This window comes from Pogonomyrmex barbatus, unplaced genomic scaffold (genome assembly GCF_055798465.1).
Source record: "Pogonomyrmex barbatus isolate J1 unplaced genomic scaffold, ASM5579846v1 scaffold21, whole genome shotgun sequence".
NCBI classification, from domain to species: domain Eukaryota; kingdom Metazoa; phylum Arthropoda; class Insecta; order Hymenoptera; family Formicidae; genus Pogonomyrmex; species Pogonomyrmex barbatus.
Genome location: NW_028297118.1, coordinates 2,397,504 through 2,417,017, shown reverse-complemented (window position 1 = coordinate 2,417,017; position 19,514 = coordinate 2,397,504). Strand labels below are relative to the sequence as shown.

At 35.7% G+C, this 19,514-nt stretch overlaps 1 protein-coding gene across 20 annotated transcripts in view; it reads right to left on the bottom strand.

Annotated features, from left to right (window-relative positions):
* Window positions 1-19,514, bottom strand: part of LOC105430125 (CUGBP Elav-like family member 1-A) — a 460,379-nt gene that overhangs the window by 79,261 nt on the left and 361,604 nt on the right. For all 20 annotated transcript variants that reach the window (XR_016139481.1, XR_016139480.1, XM_089078040.1 and 17 more), the window contains one exon: window positions 18,437-18,519. Coding sequence is in view for 18 of the 20 variants with exons in the window: in XM_089078040.1 (XP_088934166.1) it covers window positions 18,437-18,519 (83 nt within the window). In the remaining 2 variants the exon portion in view is untranslated. The remainder of the gene's footprint in view (window positions 1-18,436; window positions 18,520-19,514) is intronic.

Genomic DNA, 19,514 nt, shown 5'->3' with positions numbered 1-19,514 from the left:
TTTCATTAAAGTTATATGGATCAATGTATATTACTCTGCTATTACTCAATGGATCAATGCTACCGATAAAGAGAGAAATAAGATAAATGACCTAAAAAGAAATATAACTGGATTTGATTTTCTTCAAATAAAGAAAAATCAATTTCGTTTTCCGTATCAACAAAATGTAATCATCAAATGTAATAACTCTGTAAATATTTAATAACTTTCTATTAGAAAAAATTGACATCTACCTTTTCAATTATTTGATAAAAATTGAAATTCATCGATCGCTACTTGATCTAATAAGAAAAAAATAAATAAATAAATAAATAAAAAGTTTAACGGTGAAGCAAATATATCCATAAATTTATCAACGATATTCGATAATTAAATCTTTTTAAAATAGAATTGTTTCAAAATAACATTACGTTAAACGTTTCGCGGAAATACACAGCAGAAAGTTGATTATTTATCACATGTCGAAATGCTGCACGTGGCGGAACATTAATATTCTTTATTAACAAGTAACAGGAAGTATTTTTGACCAAGAATGAGTGGGTTGACGAGGCAAAACTGACATTCTCAGTGAAGGGAGGAATGAAATACGAGAGGGCCGATAGCATGGCACAGTGAAATAAAAAAGGATGAAATGTTGGTAGATGTTATGATAGGAGTAAACATGCCTATCAAATTTATGAATAATGGTTGTTTGATAATGTAACCTGCCCAGGAGATATAAACATCGATATAGATTATAGATCATCAATTCAGGCATTTCAAAAATGTGGTCTTTTAACCCTTTGCAGCATCGCGTGCGTTTTATATATATATATATATATATACAGCATAAAATAAATTTCCCGTTGTAACAAATAATAGAAACGATTTTCAAGTAAAATGCACGATGATGAATCATACGTATAGCAGCACGTTTATTGGGAAACATAAATATATGCATTTGTAAAACAGATTTATTTAAACATTTGCCAGACTTTATTTGTAAACAGTTATTTAAATATCTACTGAGTAATCAATCAAATCGTCTGGTTAAATATTACCATCAACTAGATTATAACCATGAAGATTAAAATTTAATTACCAGCTGGTCAATAATATTAATTAATAAATATATTTACGTGAAAGGAGTAGCGTTATTTGACCGCTTGCTAAAAAGTCATCGTCAGGATATTTTTAATACACTTCGACTGGCCTGGTATTGTCTTTATCACGACAATAATGTAATTGTTCGCTTTCTGAAAATTTCTCTCAAGAAATGAGTCTTGGAGATCGGCGCGCAATTTAGTGAGCGAAATCAAGTGCACGAAATATACATGCGTAGGAAACGAGATACGTCATTATCACATTTTGCGTTACCACCCCCATGGATTGTCGGCCAGACGTATTTCATTGCCAGTCATGGCAGGGAATGCATAAATTTTTATCGTAACACGACGGCGACATCATCGTTATCATAACCGGAGAGACCCCGGACGAACGCCGACGGTTTCCGGCGCGAGTTTGTAAACGGCGCGTCGTCATTCAATTTCCGCTACGCGGCTTTCTTCGGAGAGAGAGGGCTCTTTCAGCCCTTGGCGTGACCGTTTGAGTTTTTGAGAGTTTTTCGCGACTTATCCGGCATACGATCTCGTCTTCATTTCCGTCGCGCGTGTCGCCGGTTTTCGTCGAATCGGCAGCCCGGAAAACCGGGGATGTCTGACGTCTTTTCATGAAAAATTAGCGAATGCAACCCTCCCCGTTTTGTCGAGCGACTTGTAAATTCGATCGATCGATCACATTTGGCTTTGTATTTTTTAGTACTGAATGGGACGGAAATTAAACGTATACCCGTGGATGATATATTTAAATCATAAATCCGTTTTTACTTTAAATTTCACTTCAGAATAAAATCTAAATCCATTTATATTTAGAGTATAATAACGTATAATTATCAACTTGATTTCAAATGGCAGTTATAAAACTTATTTTCCAATTCCTCCTTTTTAAAACAAATGTGATTAAACAATCAATAACAAATATTATCGATATAAATACAACGAGGTAGGTCAATCGGCGTGGTAAAAAGGGCGCAATTTATGTGATTAAAAAAGAAACGACGTTTCCAAATATCGACATTCTTTGAACGACTGCATTTCAGGAATTATTTGATTTCTATTTATTTAACTTTTCTACGCAGAGTTTTGCGTATAGCGAATTATCCACAAAATTGGCACGAACCCCAGTCACAAATCTTTGAACAAAGCTCTCTTCTGACGCATGTCGCGTAAATCTTAGTGCCTATAGCCAACCGAAGGGAAGTGTTCTAGAAAATTGTAGGTGTAATAAAAGCTTTATGTCTTCCGCGAGGGAAATAAAAAAATTATGGTCTCCACTTTTCATAGAAAATACGAAGGATAGTTATGAGCCATAATTTAACGCGCAACGAGTGACGCGTGCAATCGAATGCGTCGTAACGGATTTTCCGAATTTCATATCAGTTTTGCTACGGAAACTTATTAATAAATGTTTGTGGTCACAATTGCTGACTTATCCACATACTACGTGAATAATTAGTTTGTTTAAAATATGGGTTGCTAGGTTGCTCTCATAAAAATTTATATTTAAGATTTTATGAATTTTTTTAAAAATAATATTTCCATTTATTTATAATGATAATATTAAATTCTCACACTTAAGCACACTCATAACTCAAGTTAAAATTAATCTTTGCATACTTGTCTACTATTTAATTATGACAAAATCCAAATAAATATATAAAATTTCAATAATTTGCACACATAAAATCTAATACAAAAAAAAAAAAAAAAAGTAAAAGTATATCCAAAATATCGTTCTTAAAATGAAATTTATGAAATCATCGATATCCAAATAATTATGCCGATATATTTTACCACAAATATGCTATTTTAATGCGATTGTCGACTGTTGAGTAAAATAACAAATTTAACAATCCCCCCCTCCCTACCCCGAGTTTCGACAGAAACACTAATCTCCCTGCGCGAGCATAATTATATGCTATTTATAATTTAACATTCCACGATTCGCGCGCGATTGGCACTCGATTGGCCGAATTTTCCGAAATGCCAATGGGGGGGGGGGGCACAAAAAGTGATTAAATTACCTGGCAAGCCGGCATTCGGCTAAACCAGGCGGTGATCGATACACGTGGGTGTGCGAGCGCGTTGCCGAGACGCGTAATCATTTATGCGTGACTGACGTCTGTTTACTTGCTACAGATTTACTCCGGCATTGTACGATCGCCCCGGTTTTCATCGGCGATCTGGACACGACCATCCGGCGCGGAAGGACGGAGCGAACGTTTAAACAAAGCCAACTCTTCTTCCTCCCTCCGAAGGACACCTGGACGCCTTTGCGCGTCAGTCCTTTCGAGATCGTATATGTGCACGCATTGCCGATATAGCCTTTTGCCATTATACTTCTATAAATCATCAATTTTAGATGCCACGTTAGATAATGCTTGAACAAATAATGAATGGGTTGCGAATAGAAATTCTTTTAAATTCAATCAACGTGCCTGCCATATTCAATTCTAACTGATCCTACACGTGGCCATACGTCAAAGGGAGATTCGAATAAATTTATCATCGTGTTCATCAATCATTTATTATCTATTTGTACTTTTTTCTTCCTCTTTTTATCACTTTTATTTCAACCCTCCTCTCTCTCTCTCTCTCTCTCTCTCTCTCTCTCTCTCTCTCTCTCTCTTTTATAGGAATGTACACATGTATAATATCCCGCGCTCTTGTTCATCGCTTCATTCTCGTGACTCTTGTACTAAAACTCGAGAAGCTCACGACCGGCAATCTTTCGCTTGCGGATTACAATTGCAATTGATTACCCTCGCGATGACTTTCGTAGCGGCGAAACGCCGGCTCGTTTCGCCGGCTCGCGCTATCAATTTCCATTTCGCGTTTCTATCCAGCATGGGCGGGCGTTTCCGTCAGCGTGCTGCATTTCTCAGGGAAATGGGAATCGATTTGAAGAACGCCGCTGCGAAACTGCAGTTGGCAACACGCCCTCTGCCTGTACGTCCCCGAGCGCGCCGTCGGGTCATCCCTCTGGTGTCCCATTCGGGCGGATCAACCCCTCGCGCGCCCTTTCTTTTGCCATCCCGATCTCCTAAACGTGCGCTTTTTCACTGTCCACGAAATATCTTTACGACGGCATGCGCGATGTGTCGCTGCTCCGCTATCTTCCTTTTTCCTTACTTTACTTTCCTCCGCAATCGGAGGATTTCGATCATTCGACGAGATTCGTAACACGACAGAATCACAAGTGGAATGGAGAAGACGTTGTCGAAGGTATAATGAAAGAAATCGTGAGTGTCAAGAGGTGCAACTGCTAGACTGTCAACTTTCTAATATATCATCATGTAAATGTTGCGTTTCCAGATAATTATTGTGTTTTTTGATAATTATGAATATTTGTAAGTATATGCGAAAGTAATATTAAGATTGGGATTCTAAATAAGTAACACTGTGAAAATTTATTTGTCAATTATTGCGCGTTAATTAGATGCTGCTCGAATAAATGAAATTTGTTAATTTGTAATATTTTGTGCCAGATACTAATTATAATTTTATTAAATTAGCATAAGTTGAGAAAAATATTTGAAATATATCTGAATTAAAAAGAGATAAACTCTTTTTATGATTTGTTATTTTGGGTCAACCTATTAATAATATTATTTGTTGCTATGGTTATCCTATACTGAATAAGTGGTATAAATTTGTTTCAATTATCGATCGTTTCGAAACTTGAGAACTTTCATCCATAATAATCCTCATCATTTTTGGTTTATATATATATAATCAATACACTCAGTTTCAATTGATAATAAATCGATTACATAGATTGCGTATATAAATACAAGTAATAAAGTCAAACGAACAGCAAATAAACATGATTTGAAGCTGAAGGATGCATGTTACCTACTGAGAAAAAAAGATAATTAACTTGATTAAATTTTGCAACTTAATTATATTTGTTAAATATATAAATACTTGAACTGAACAAATTTAATCTAGTTGAAAAATTTAGTCAAGTTAACAACTCTTAGTACAAATTACGAGTCAAAGCTTAATGAAAGAAAACTAAATATTTATATAGTAAAAGAAATTAATAGCGTTTATATAAAAGAGACAATACGTATGTATGCAAAACAAGCAGTCATGTATATCCACGTCAAGATCAAAAATTGTGAAAAATCGAGCAATTTTCACGGGGAAAAGGAAAAGGATCGATTGCCTGCAGGCTCAAGGAAGAGCGTTCAATAAAGCCGACGTTGTTGTATCGCACGTACTCGATGCTGCCCAGGAACGATATATCCGGAAATTGAAAGTTTCCTGTTGGGGTGACAGAGGGGGAGGGGGAGGGGGGGAGAGATGAGGGAGGGAAGGGAAAAGGTCCGCGAGCGACTGCCAGGTAGGGAGAAAGATTTGTCTCACCGTGTCACGGGAGATCACTATTTCTTTATTTCGTGGCCACTCCGAGCGAGATCGGTCTTCGTGGTCGACGGGGAATATTCGATGACTCGGGATAATACACCGCGTTATAATATCCTCTGGGAATTGGATTGAGGTCACCACGAGATAGGTGGGAATGTAGACACACACCACACACCACACACCACACACCACACACCACACACACACCCACATCCACACCCACACCCACACCCACCCACCCACCCACACACACACACACACACACACACACACACACACACACACACACACACACACACACACACCCATCCCCCCCACACACACACACACATACATACGCGAATACACACAATTGTATCGCGATCGTCGCGAGGCACATCGCGATTATTCGGTAGATCGTCATATGACTAATTGTTTCGGAATCAGATTTTTACGGGAATTGTGCGGGAATCGCGGGATACTCCCCCAACTCTTTCTGCCGAATAAGCGCGGAAGTAATCCTCCTCCTGAAGCGATTTCGTTCCCCCCCCCCCCCCCCCCGTGTATTTCCATTTGCATCCGACTTAAGCGTTTCATTTGTCATCGCGGAGTTGTAGTATACACTTCCATACGGACGTTTCTACGTTTTCGATTTACCTCGGCTTATGCCGAGGGATTTCATGGGTCATTAGAAATTTTCGCGAAATCCAACTTGAGATAACAGAGAGATATAAATATATTGCTTATGATTAATTCGTTCGTAATTAATCATCAACAGTGTTTAATTAATAAGTATTATTATGAATGTATGGGAAAGAGATTGCACCTTCCTCTCCCCCATACATTATGCCAAAAATGTTTTATGCAGACGCGTAAAAGAAGTTGATTGAAATCTTATTAAAGGAAAAATTTTTACAATTATTTTTTACTTTTTAAATCGTAAATTAACAAGTTCCAAAATCACTCACGATATCTCGTTTATTGCGAATATCATTAGATTAACGTGTTTCTATCTATATCGTGTCGCTACATGTGCGTAACACGAATACTATAGGGAAGTGCTGACCTAGTTGTGAACTAAGAGATCGATCGACGAGGAAGAACACGAAGTGTCTTCTATGAAATTACATTCAATTCTAACAAAGAGGGAGTACCCCCAGTGTGCTGTTGCTGTCATTTCCGAGGAAAATAAAACGCGGTGTGAAAACAATTGTCAGTAGAGTGTTCCCTTCATTCGTCAACGAACGCGAGTAACGAAATAAAATTATTGGTTATTGTTGGAGCGATTATATATTGCTGCGATATAAGTCATAAATTATTAATGCAATTATCTGAAGCGTCCGGTAATATTCAGTAATCATATCAGATTATAGCTGTAACCCGCCCAAATAATTATTAAGCTTCATAATTGGGCTGGGATTTGACTTTATGTATGTATGGGAGAGCAATTTCACGATTTTAATCCTCCCAAAAAATATATACTAAACTCTAATATTAATTGTGATAATAATGGAAATGGAATAGCATTCAAATGTATTAGCTCTAAAATTAAACATTAATTACATTAATTACATTAAATAGATTTATTCGGAAACGGATTTCTCGGAGGTAAATTAGCTCCTCAGTTTACTTATTTGTATTTTAATATATCTTTTGTAATTGTTTGTAAGGAAATTAATTTTAGAGAAGATTTACGAAGAAATATATATCTCCCTCCAATTCTTTTCCCTTAAAGTACCTCAGGTTTATCCGCGTTTCCAGTTCATTCTCATACGCAGGGACGTGTGTATTTCTGTCCCCCCCCCCCTCTCTCTCTCTCTCTCTTATGCGGTCTTCTTTTTCTTTCCAATTTCTTTCCAGCAAATTTATCCGGTACTTGCTGTCTTCATGTCACTCAGCCCAAGATTACACGACGTAAAGCCTAGCGGGAGTGCCAGTTCTCTTCTTTCTATTTGTGCGGAGAAATCTCGCGGTCCAGCTTGGCATGGAGAGACGCGACACGACAGAACGAACGTTCATCTCGTGCCAGGCGCAACAAATCTTTCACAAAATGAAAAATTATCTTGAGGAAATGGAACGAAATTTTTATCTTACGATTTTTATCAATAATTCGGGGAATGGACCGAAGTGAACGATAAAAATGTCAACTTTCTGCATCGACGTCGAGAGGCTTGGAATTAATCTCGCCCGTATCATAAATCATCAAAATATCCCTGCGCACTAAGAGACAGACAGCTTTTCTCATTTAATTTGATTTTTTTAATTAACGATTCATTCTAAAAAAAAAAAGAAAAAAAAAATTGCTTTAGAAAATAATTTTTTAAAGAGTAATACAAAATACATATTGGATTATCAAATAAATTAGATGGAAAAAAACTGATTTATCTGATATTTCCATTTTTATAATATAATATAATAGTTTATATAATAAAATTTTGCGTGAAGTACGAAAGAAAATTCATTAAGAACAAACACATATGAAATTACAACTGCCATAAAGTAAAGCATATTTTCTAAAAAAAAAAAAAAAAAAAAGTTAGTACTATTTTCTATAAATCTTTGCATTAAATTGCGGCGTGGAACAGAATAATTACTCGAAATTATTTCAACTAGTACGTCCTCACATTTTATTTTCCAAGAATATTTCAGTTATTTCCATTCGTCTCTTTTCAATTCGCGCGGGTGTAACGAGCAATCAACAAACTTCCCCACGAGCACCGGCTTTGTACAAATCGATACTGCGAAACGTTAATCTCCAAAAAGCGAGCACGTCAATACCACGCATTTAACGACTCCACTGATAACGGCAACGGCACCTGCGAGCGTTATCGCCGTGTCGGCCCGGTTAAAATCTCCCGTCCAATTCGCTCGCGGCCTCGCCAAGTCCGAGTAGACGTAATCAAACTGTCGCTTCGTGGGTTTTCTTTCTCTCTCTCTCTCTCTACCTCTCTCTCTACCTCATTGGTTTCGCATCAAATGTGCCATTCGCACGTGGCCATATCACGCAATACGTCACACTGACTGAGGCCGACGATCGCGACGTATTCGAAAAATCGCTCGGTCCGACCGACGTGCCGCGACAACGACGACGCACCGCGGGTGCGCCATCGTGGCCGCGTCGCCGTCGTTGCTCTATCGTGGATGCTAAAACCACCGTCCACAACGACGCAAAAGTCATTTCGGCCGGTAATTAGTTGCCCGAGCCGCGACAAATTGAAAAAGTTGCTGAGAAATGGGACGCAATTTAGCCCGCGGCCGCACGCGCGCAGCCGCGCGGCACGACGCGACGTTTTCGTGACGATAATCGAGCCCGCTGTTGCTGCCCGCGACGCAAATCGAATTCTTCCGCGTTTCTTCTTTCTCCGCCGTTGCTTTCCGCCCCCTTTTATTTATTTTTTTTTCCTCACACTCTCTCTCTCTCGTTAGACCGGCTCGCAAAACTTTACGCTCGCGTCGTCTTGCAATCTCTTGCTGGAAGTGCCGGGCAACTCCAGCGTCCTTCCGTCGGCTTCCGTGATAAATACTGACAACCAATTCTTAAACGTGTAATTTTCCCCGCTTTTTCGTTTTTGATTGGGCGCGATATACAAGTTATTTAATAGAATAACCACTACATTATCGGAAATGGTTGCAACGTTGACGCGTATATTTAGTTTTTAAATACGCACGCACGGAAAATACTTTTTTTTTATCATTAACGATTGTAAATAAGCCTTATTTTTTTCAGCTACAATTTATTCTGCGTTTTAAATAAAGCGCAGATATATATTTAAAAATAAATAAAATAAGGGAAATTTGTGAGAATAACGAAACATGCGATAATAAAATAAAATTCATATTGGCGCGAATTAATTAGGATTAATTAAATGCTTTGCAAATACAATTAAATATAAATAATTATTATTGATTCTTTTTAATATGCAGTCTTTCCCTTTTCCTAGTATTTATTTTAAAATTTGGAAATATTAAGAAGTAAACAATTATTTGTCGGTTATATTTAACGTTTAATCATATAAAAGTACAGTTTGTTTGAACGAAATATTGCTTTATATGATTCAAATATGTTACATCATATGAGAAATATATTCAGAAAATTAATTAATTTTATCTAATAATTAATTTTATTTAATAATCAAACAAATCAAACATGTTACAATTTATATAAATTTTTAATTTTCAGATACGATCAGATCAAATATGTAATTATATTATATCATATCCAACTACGCAAATCAAATCAATCTTTGATAAACAAATGATTTTGTTTGATCCTCAACATTTATTAAGCTTGTATAATCTCTTTGCTCTCTCGTGGCGTTTATTGAATAAAACTGTCTTATCTGCTGACACGTTCCAAATTCTGAAAATCACAGCGTTCTTTTTCTCGACCCCCCCTCAAACTCATGTTAAGCGAGAATTTCGTGACAAGCTTCTCAAATGCAGTCCGGCAAAAAATCAAAATGATCCCAGCAGGAACGGCGGGATTGTCGTTGGCCTGAGCGTTTTCGCCGATCGGCATTTTCTTTTTTCTTTTCACCATCCATCGTCGATCGTCGTTTCGCTTCTCCACCTCCCTTTCCTCCCCTTCCTCCCTCCTCCCTCTTCTTTCTCCTCTTCGTCCGCGACCATTATCTCGGACCGATAATGATGTCCATTATTTTTTGTTACCGCAGCGTGCGCAGGGTAATGGTAGGTCGAGGGTAGGTTGAGTATATAGAGGGTGTTCGTTAGCGCCTCGGAGAATCATACGATGTCGTTATGCGATTACGACATTCGCCTCTGCGAAGTGGAAGCGCTTCCGGTTCTTCGCGCCCGCACCAGACGGTCGATGACTCCGTTTTTCTGAGCCGACAATTGCGTTCGGTATCGTAGAAAGGTCCTGAGAGAAAGAGAGAGAGAGAGAGAGAGAGAGAGAAAACGAGAGAAAAAGTACGAGATAGACTGTTTAATTGGCGACAAATTATACACGCTCGGCTCGCCATAACTCTTGTGCCTTCTCCCCAAGGCGCGACTGAATGCGACAGAGAGACGTAAGAGGAGGAGCAGCAGAAGTTAATTAATTATTCGGTTTACGACTTTTTCACGCTTACGCATCAACATACATCCTCGATCTGATGCTAAATGTTTTATGATTCAATTCTTCTACTTTGGGAACAGCATTGAACGGCGGGATTAAGTCACTTTTTGGGATTGCGCCCTATACTTTTAAATTTGTACAATGAAATTCTCGCGTGTTTTCTCGCGTGTTTCAAATTAATGAGAGATTCGTGCAAAATGTTATACGCTATATAATATGTCAATGCACGATACAAAAGAGTTATCCATTTTGCAACAAATTTTGCAACGTTTTCAAATTATCGGAATTTCTTTTAGTTGCAGATTTCGCAAAATCGTGACAATTCTACAACAAGTCATTCGTGCATTACAATCCAATTTTTTTAGCGATAATTTATGGAAATTTGCAATTCACGAGAAGTTTTTGGGAATTTTCAGGGGAAAACATTTTTTTAATTATGCCTAAAATTACATTTGAGTTAAATATTCATATTTTTCATTCGTGCAGATTTGCAGGATGAAATCAGCAGATATCAGCCGATAATATCAATCGATTTCTTGGCACAAATGCATGACAGATAGAAAAACATGCCACCAACCGACCGATTGTTGGTGTTACTTAAGACAAAAATATGGGTCAAACGTGGGTTCCTTCGTTTGCGTGTTATCGTTTCTTATTCTTTTCCTTCATCTTTAAAACATTAAACAAAGAAACGGACAGAGAAACAAGTTAGTTCTATATTCCCGTGATTTTACGACAATCAGTGATTTTATTTTTGACAACTTACTGGGCATTCGCCAACAAAGACTACTGTTCTGTTTGCATCGTAGCCACAAAGTCATATTATTTTAATTAAAATAATACTGTATATTCATTGCATACGGTAAATGTCCGATTTAATAGCCCGGTAGTCGCGCACGATTCATTAAATCGCAAATCCGATGAAATCCATGTGTCAATAAATCAAAAACTGATGATTAAATCGGTGTTATTTATCAATTCAAAATAGATGATAATTTATGCTTAATACTCGTTAATAACACGTAAAACACATTTTTCGTTACCCGAAATTTACGCTTGTGATTTTTAATTATAGAAAATAAGATGCTTAACTTTTCTGATTACTTAAAGATTGCAATTTCCCCAATATAATTTATAATACCAATCAAAATTTAATAATTTTTATGTATTTAAAATATTTAGTTAAAGAAAGTTTTTTTATCAACATTTCCAATATTATTGTATATATATGCACGAAAAAAGATATATTATATATTATATGTTTTATTACGGTATATTTTTATTAATGTATATTAATTATAAATAGAAAAACAGTAAATTTTATTTTGTTACACATATAATATTCAATTGATAATATAATAATTGACTAATATTTCTATTTATCAGCATTTTTTTTATTATAACATTAAATAATAAAAATCATTGCAAGCGATTAAAGTAAAATTTTTGTTTAAGAAAAATCTTCAATGATGTTTTTTTTCATTGTCTTTTTTTTTATACTTTTTGTTTCTTGATTTAGTAAAAAAAAAGTAAAACCACATTCAGTTTAATTCTTTGCATTTCCACAAAATATTACATAATACATGTTAATATTCACATATAATATCCGATTGATAATACAATAATTGACTAATATTTCTAATCATCAGCATTTTTATTATTATAACGTTAAGTAATAAAATTATATGTACTCAGCGATTAAAGCAAAATTTTTGTAAAGATTAAGGAAAATCTGGACAATGACGTTTTTTTCATAGTCATTTTTTTATACTTTTTGATTTAGTGAAAAAAAAAAAAAAAACAAAAAATCATTCGGTTTAGTTCGTTGCATTTCCACAAAATATTACATGGTATGTGATATCAATATTTGAAGATTGTTCCATCGAAAGTGGCAGGTGTCGCGAAATAAGCGAAGTCACCGCAATGTTCGCGCAAAGGCGCGTATCGATTATCGTTATTTTACGGAAAGTGTCACGGCGTGACTCATCGCGTTATCTCGACAATACAGCTGTGCACGCATCATGCATATATCTGCATATGTGCGAATCGAGCGAATGAACTGTATTATTAACGTGAATTATCGAGTGTGTCATATCGGTTTATCGGAATTTCTCTTTCGCTTCCTCTTCGTCCCTTCTCTCAACTGGCTCTTTCAGAGCCGTAGTCGGTAGCATTTCGAAATTTCAGTAGACACTCGGTAGACATTCCAATGATATCGATCGTTAGTGTTTGTTCACACAACTGGGCTTCAGGGTTGTGTCCTGAATATTTTAGAATCCCCCACGAGTACGAGACTCGACGGCGTCGAATAAGGAAGGAAGGCAGGCTACTTTCGTTTCCGAGCCCCATTTTTCTATCTCGATAGCTTCTGCCAGCTTTTTTATTTACAAGATTCTAAAGAGCTACTTCTAATGCTTATAGGAATTAACAAAAGTTATTTTTATTTATTCCAAATATTTTAATACACATTTGACTTCTCTACATTAATAATACACAATTTTCTTAATTATTTTAATTATGTTAAAAAAAATAACACGTATATAATATCTTTAAGACATTATTCTATGAACATTACATTTAATATTTGAATTTAATATTAACATTTTCTTGATCTAATTCTTTCAAATTATTAAACTATCAGAGAACTTTCCCGAATTTTATTAATAATTTAATTTCACTTCAACGTGTTTCTTTCATTAGCTTTACGTTAAATTAACGATAAAGCTCAGAATGCAGAATGATATCATGCATAAAGATGCATTAAAATGTTTAAATAAGAATGACATTTATTAAAATGTATTTATTAATATATTCAAAGAAATCTCTTTCTCTATTTATCTACCAACTATTTATAACTGTACGATACTTTACATTCTCAATTGAAAATGGCATCATATATAACATTGCGCAGATCTTGTAAAAGAGGAGAAGGATTAACGCGATCGATCATGATGAGAAATTTTCTGTTCGCCATTTCTGCGCGCCCATCGATCGCGCCGCCGAAGCGTTCGCCGTATAATGGTTTCATTTTCCATTTGTATCTCGCCTACTAACGCTCCAATATCTCTCGTCCCGCCGCGCTTTAATAATATTACGCATTGTTGCGAGCGCGGTATGCACGCTTGTAAATTCGCCACGATTTTCCGCCAATTTCGCGGCTGCGAGCCAGACGCGCTCCTCCTCCCCCCTTCTTTGCCGCAAAATGGCCACGGGATACTCCGCTATTTTGATTATAGACGTAAATGCGTTTTTTTTCCTCGTCCCCGACGATTGATTTACACGCATGATACTTTCGCCGATAACGGAAGAATGGTAAGGTTTTTGCACGTGAAACTTCCATAATGATTAAATAAAAGTTTTTGTTAGTAAATAATAAAAAAATAATAAAAATTTTTATAACGTATAGTATGATAGAACGTATCTATTTTTAATAAATATGACAAACAGTTGTCTTAAATTATTGTGGAATTAGAAATCGATGGTGGTCACGTGTGAGTTGTGGGACGTGGTCTTGTTGGTTGGTTTCCGTGCAAAGTAAATCTGCCGATGGGCACCAAGAAAGAGAGCGTTGAAACGCGTTGGTGCACTCGGCACAGAATAGTGGAAAGTTGCAAGAGGGTAGAGCTAAAGGAACCGGGCGGGTAAGAGGAGGAAGAGAATGAGAGAAAAAGAAGAAGAGAGGGGACTCTCGAGTCATTTCTCTGAGCTAACACAGACCTCTCAAGTCGACGCCACTCGTGGAAACGAAATCTGATACGAGAAAAGCTAAACTCCTTCAAATGCACAAGCCGTTCTCTACTCGCCCCTATCTACCTTCCTCCCGCCTATACCGCTACTTTTCCCTCTTCATCTCCTTCCCTCCCATTCGGAAGTTTGCAACCCCCTGAGCGTCCTCCTCTTCGTCTCTTTCTCGCCCCCTCTTTCGCGACTCTTGCTTCTTTCAGCTACTCACTTATACTCAGTCAACCCTTTTCATTGCGAACACGTCGTTCTGCAATTCATTTTTCTTCTCCTTCCTTCCTCCTGTCCCTTCCATTTCCCTTTTCTGTTTCTCTTACTCCTCTCTTTGCTTCCCATCTCTCTCTCTCCACTTTTCCCTCTTTTTTTTTTTATGCATCGTTCAAGGACGCTCCACTTCCTTGTTAACATTTTCTCTTCTTTCTCCTTTTCTCTATATCGAAGAAGCCTCCTCATTCTATATTTCTTCTCTGTTACTCTATCTCCGATCGAGCATTGCCTCTATCGTACACTCTTTCTGTCGAGGACCAACTGCTCGACTTCCAACTATTTAACCCTCTTAATTAACAGTCGGCATAAGTGCCTCAGATTCGGTCTCTTTCATGGCACGCGACCTTCTTTAGAAGCGAGCAAAGTCAAGTGGAGCTTGTCGCTTTCTACTTTCATAGATTGATAAGAAGTATTTCAACGTGTAAAGCATCCAGTAAATTTGAACGGGTAATGTTAAAATGATTGTCGCTTTCAATGTCATTTTTTTTTTAACCACTTCTTATAATTAATTATAATAATGTAAACGTTTCCTCTTCCTGTTTTGTTATTTCAAGATTTAAATATAAAAATGCTGCTGTTCCATTATATATATATATATATATATATATATATATATAGTAGTCTATATGATGTCCGCACGATGTTAAGCTCGTGAGTTTAGTAAATCTAATGATGTACGGATCAGTCATGCGAAAGAAAAGATGTCTGAAAGAAGCGATGCCAAGATGATGCTGCCGCCGCACGATACGTAAGAAAAGCTTGTTGTTTCGCTCCGCTCAATGGATCAATAATATTTTTTGTCTTAAAGTATTCTATAATGTATTTATGCGTTGCAAAATTCGTTGGATTATTTATTACGTATTCAATACTATATACAAAGTGTTTCATTTTAAATGATACAATCTTGAAAATAAAGCATTTTCGTGAACAATATTTCAAGACAAAGTTGTAGAGTTTTGGAGACACGATAATGATATTAATTCATACAGACTTTCGAGATTTTTTTGTATAAATAAATTTTATAAATGAAATCGTATACTTTTTGTTACATAACATAATTTTTTTAATTATTTTGGATATAAAAGTATTAAGGTACAAAGTTAATCAGAAAATCAATAATTTGCAAGATATTTTATACTCCATTTTGACTTCATAAAATATAAAATATATCTCTCGCAAAATTTTCTCTCTATTTATTTTTTAATAACCGCATTTTAACACTTTTACGCGCAGAATAATGAGACAAATCAATTGTTGTAAAAAGGATGCATTGTAGCTTGCAAAAACATTATGCAGTTAGCAATATACAAGTGTATTCCTTTTTTTAGAAACAACTGCATACTTTCTACATCTTTGTCTCTTATTTTGTACATAAAAACGTGTGTGTGTGTGTGTGTGTGTGTGTGTGTGTGTGTGTGTGTGTGTGTGCGCGCGCGCAAAAAAAAAAATAGATTTAATATATATCTAAAAGCATTCAAAGTATTTAAAAAATATTTAATTTCCAAAACGGCAATGTGTTATTACAAATTTTTCTAGCTAAAAATCCTATTGACTTAATTTAAAACAAAATTTTTTTTCTAAAAAGCATCATAAATAATAAGTTAAGCAAAAAAAAAAAAAGAATATAATAATAATCAGAGAAATTAAGATTGAGTTGTTATTATCATTATCATATTACGTGCTGCAAAGCGCTATGACAAAAGTAATATCATTAATATTACACTTTTTATCAGATAAGTAAAATAATTATTTTTAGAATAATTTAAATAAATTACATAGAAAGATTCTTAGACAGGATTATTGTACACTTTACACAATACCTGATTAAATGTATAATTTGATGGAACAACTGCTGCTGTGTATTATTAAATTTATGTTGCCAATAGAAGGCAAGATTTCCATAGATTTAATGTAATATAATGAAACATCATATGTAATTGATGCAATTTGTTGCGGTTCGGCCACATTTAACGTATCGAGTATTATTAACGATCCCGCACGCGGATTTACAGCAGAGATATTCGTCGCATATTCAGCACGCCCTTTCGCTCTTTTGTTGATCGATAATAATTATTCTCGTAAATTCAGGCATAAGCATGCCCCGTATGTGTATGAGAGTTTACGGGATGGAAAGGATGGGGAAGGATAGGAAGGGCGGAATTGCCCAGGCCTGCTCGGTTAAATGCTCGTAATGACGTCTCGTAATTGCATCGAAAGTTTCCAGGGAAACTGTAATTATCGTACGGGCTTCCAACGATATCTTCGGCCGCCTGTAATCGACGGGACGCCAAACCTGAAGAAAGGAAAGCTGCTTTTCTGATGGAATATTTTTCCAAGCGTGCAAAGATGGCGTTTATCTCGAATCGAAAGGAGGCTCGGAAGCTTAATAATGAAATCTCAGTCTCGGGATATCTTCGAGAGAGAAAAAGAGAGAGAGAGAGAGAGAGAGAGAGAGAGAGAGAGAGAGAGAGAGAGAGAGAGAGAGAGAGAAGGCGGAGACGGAGGAAGAGGAGGAGGGGGGAGAACAGCAGCTTAAAAGTGCGTCATTTGAAATTTTCCCTAATTCTTGCTCCAGTTAAATCAATTAGCGCCGACTAATTTAAAAAATTGTTTTCAACTTTTCTTATTTGCACATTTCCTATGACATATACAGGTTTCATTTCTTTAATCGTCCTTTTTAATACCATATTTTGTTAAATTGCAGTATAGTATTTATTTTGTAATTGATAATGCCTATAAAACTTTTAGCTTTACAAATTTTGCATTTTATTTGTAATTTGTAAGTCTTATTAACATTTCATGATAATAAATGATGATCTTTTAGATATAAACAGACAATTTTACTATCTATTTACTTGTTTGTTTTTTTTTTTTTTACAATTTTAATAATTGTATTTTATCACACATAAAAGTAACAGCAACTAAAAATATTACATGATTATTTGATTCCGCGATTAGGAAAGGAGTCGATTGCTTGAACTCGATTTCAGTAGTGTTAATAGGTGTTGGTCGCGACGAACCATTTACTTGTATCGATGATTACTCGAAGATTCATCGAGCTACGTTGATTTGAATAATTTATTCGACTGATCAACCGTATTAATATTCATTATTCGGTCAATCATCGGCACTCGGATAATTATCTGCGTAAACGTTCGGTTCATTATTCGGCTAAGCGGATGCGTGTGGCAATTGATTCGGTACTCGGCATACGTCGATGCTATCTAAACATTTCTATCGACAACAATGTTGATACACGCTGCAACAATTGTGATTTGTGATCAGAGGTGACTAAACTTGCGCTTAGTTTGAAAGATAATCATTCTGAAGCCATTTCATGCCATGCATGTTCATAATGTGGACGTAATATGTTCACAATGAAATATCACAATTACATTTTATATAATATATTTATCCACATCATAAAATAATCTGCAGTCCATAAACTTGTATTTGGAATTATAATTTATCAAAATAATAAATTTTAATAATTTAAAATTTATTGTTACTTTTATTAGTTCAAGTCAGCCTTATTTCTACTCAAATTTTTTACCACCAAACATGTATGCGCATTTATTGTGATCAAAATTTTAGAACCCACAGCTGAGGTGATATTTTACGCAATAAGATTTTCTTGTAGAGGAGGAAGGGAAGTTATTGATTTCGAAGTTCATTATCGATTTATCAAGAGGAATAATTTAGCTATAGCTTTGAGCTATTGCGTCGCAAGTCCGTAAATAATAACGGCATATAGTTTGCGATATAGACAATTATTCCAAATTTATAAATTCAATAAATTCAATGAAAGAAAATTATTAAACATCCAAGATTTAGTCTATCGAGTAATGCCCCGTGCAATTTCTTCCTCAAAATTTCAAAGATCAATAATTAATAATACACTTACCCCGCTGAAGGTTTTGACGTTATGAAGAGCGTTTTGCGCTGCCAAAGCCGCTTTTCTAGTATAAAACGTTACAAAGCAACATCCTGCAACAGAAAGTTAATGATTTCGATGAAGAATTAAGTATTTATTGATAAAATATTAATTCAGTTTATTAATCAGCTTGCTAGTCAAATATACTACAAATTCCATTATTCATAGTCTAAATTCAGAGATTTTTTTTTATTAGACTACCATGTTAAAAGAGAAATGTACTACAGCAGAAAGCTTCGGAGAAAATTTTACGTTCAACCACGTAAGATTTACACATTCTTTAATGAGCAACTTATTTCACGATAGAAAATATATTTATTCGCATTTCGATTATTGACCGAATAATTTGTTAAAATTTCCATGCGTCCTCGATGACAAAATTGACATCTGAAATCTTCGTAATATGTTGCTTAAAAATAAAAAAATATGAAAAAATATGAAATCGAACTACAATGTCATTTTTTGACAGTGAACAAATAAAAAGTTCTAAGTAAAAAAGTAAATAAAAGTAAATAAAAGTTCTAAGTTTTTCGAGTCATCATACTCAATGTGGCTACCAACAAGAAACTATGATAGACACGAGCTGGAGTTCGTGCAACCGGTGACGGGCTCGAAGAGAGAGAGACGATCAGAGAGGAAAGAGTAAAAGTCGGGGACCTCATTAAGGGTCTTCCGTATCCCCCGGTTGTCAAGGCTGGACACCATCCAAGCTTCGATCGATACGAGTTACGAGTTGTCAAAAGTTCGATATGCCGGCCGTTTCTATCGCCTATGCGATCCCCGCCTCTTTCTCAGCTAGTATTATATACTCTCTATACTCCTGTCCTTCTTTGGCATCTCTCTCTATAACATCTCCCTAACGTCTCGAATGAACCATTAGAGATTCGTTTATCCACACTCAGAGAAAAAAGTCGTACTAGTAACTAGAAATTTGTACACAAATAGCACTTCAATTATTATGATAAAATTGTAATAAGAAGTAATCATCAACAAGTTAGCAAGAAAATATACAGTAATATAATATTACATAGCAATATATTATTTATAC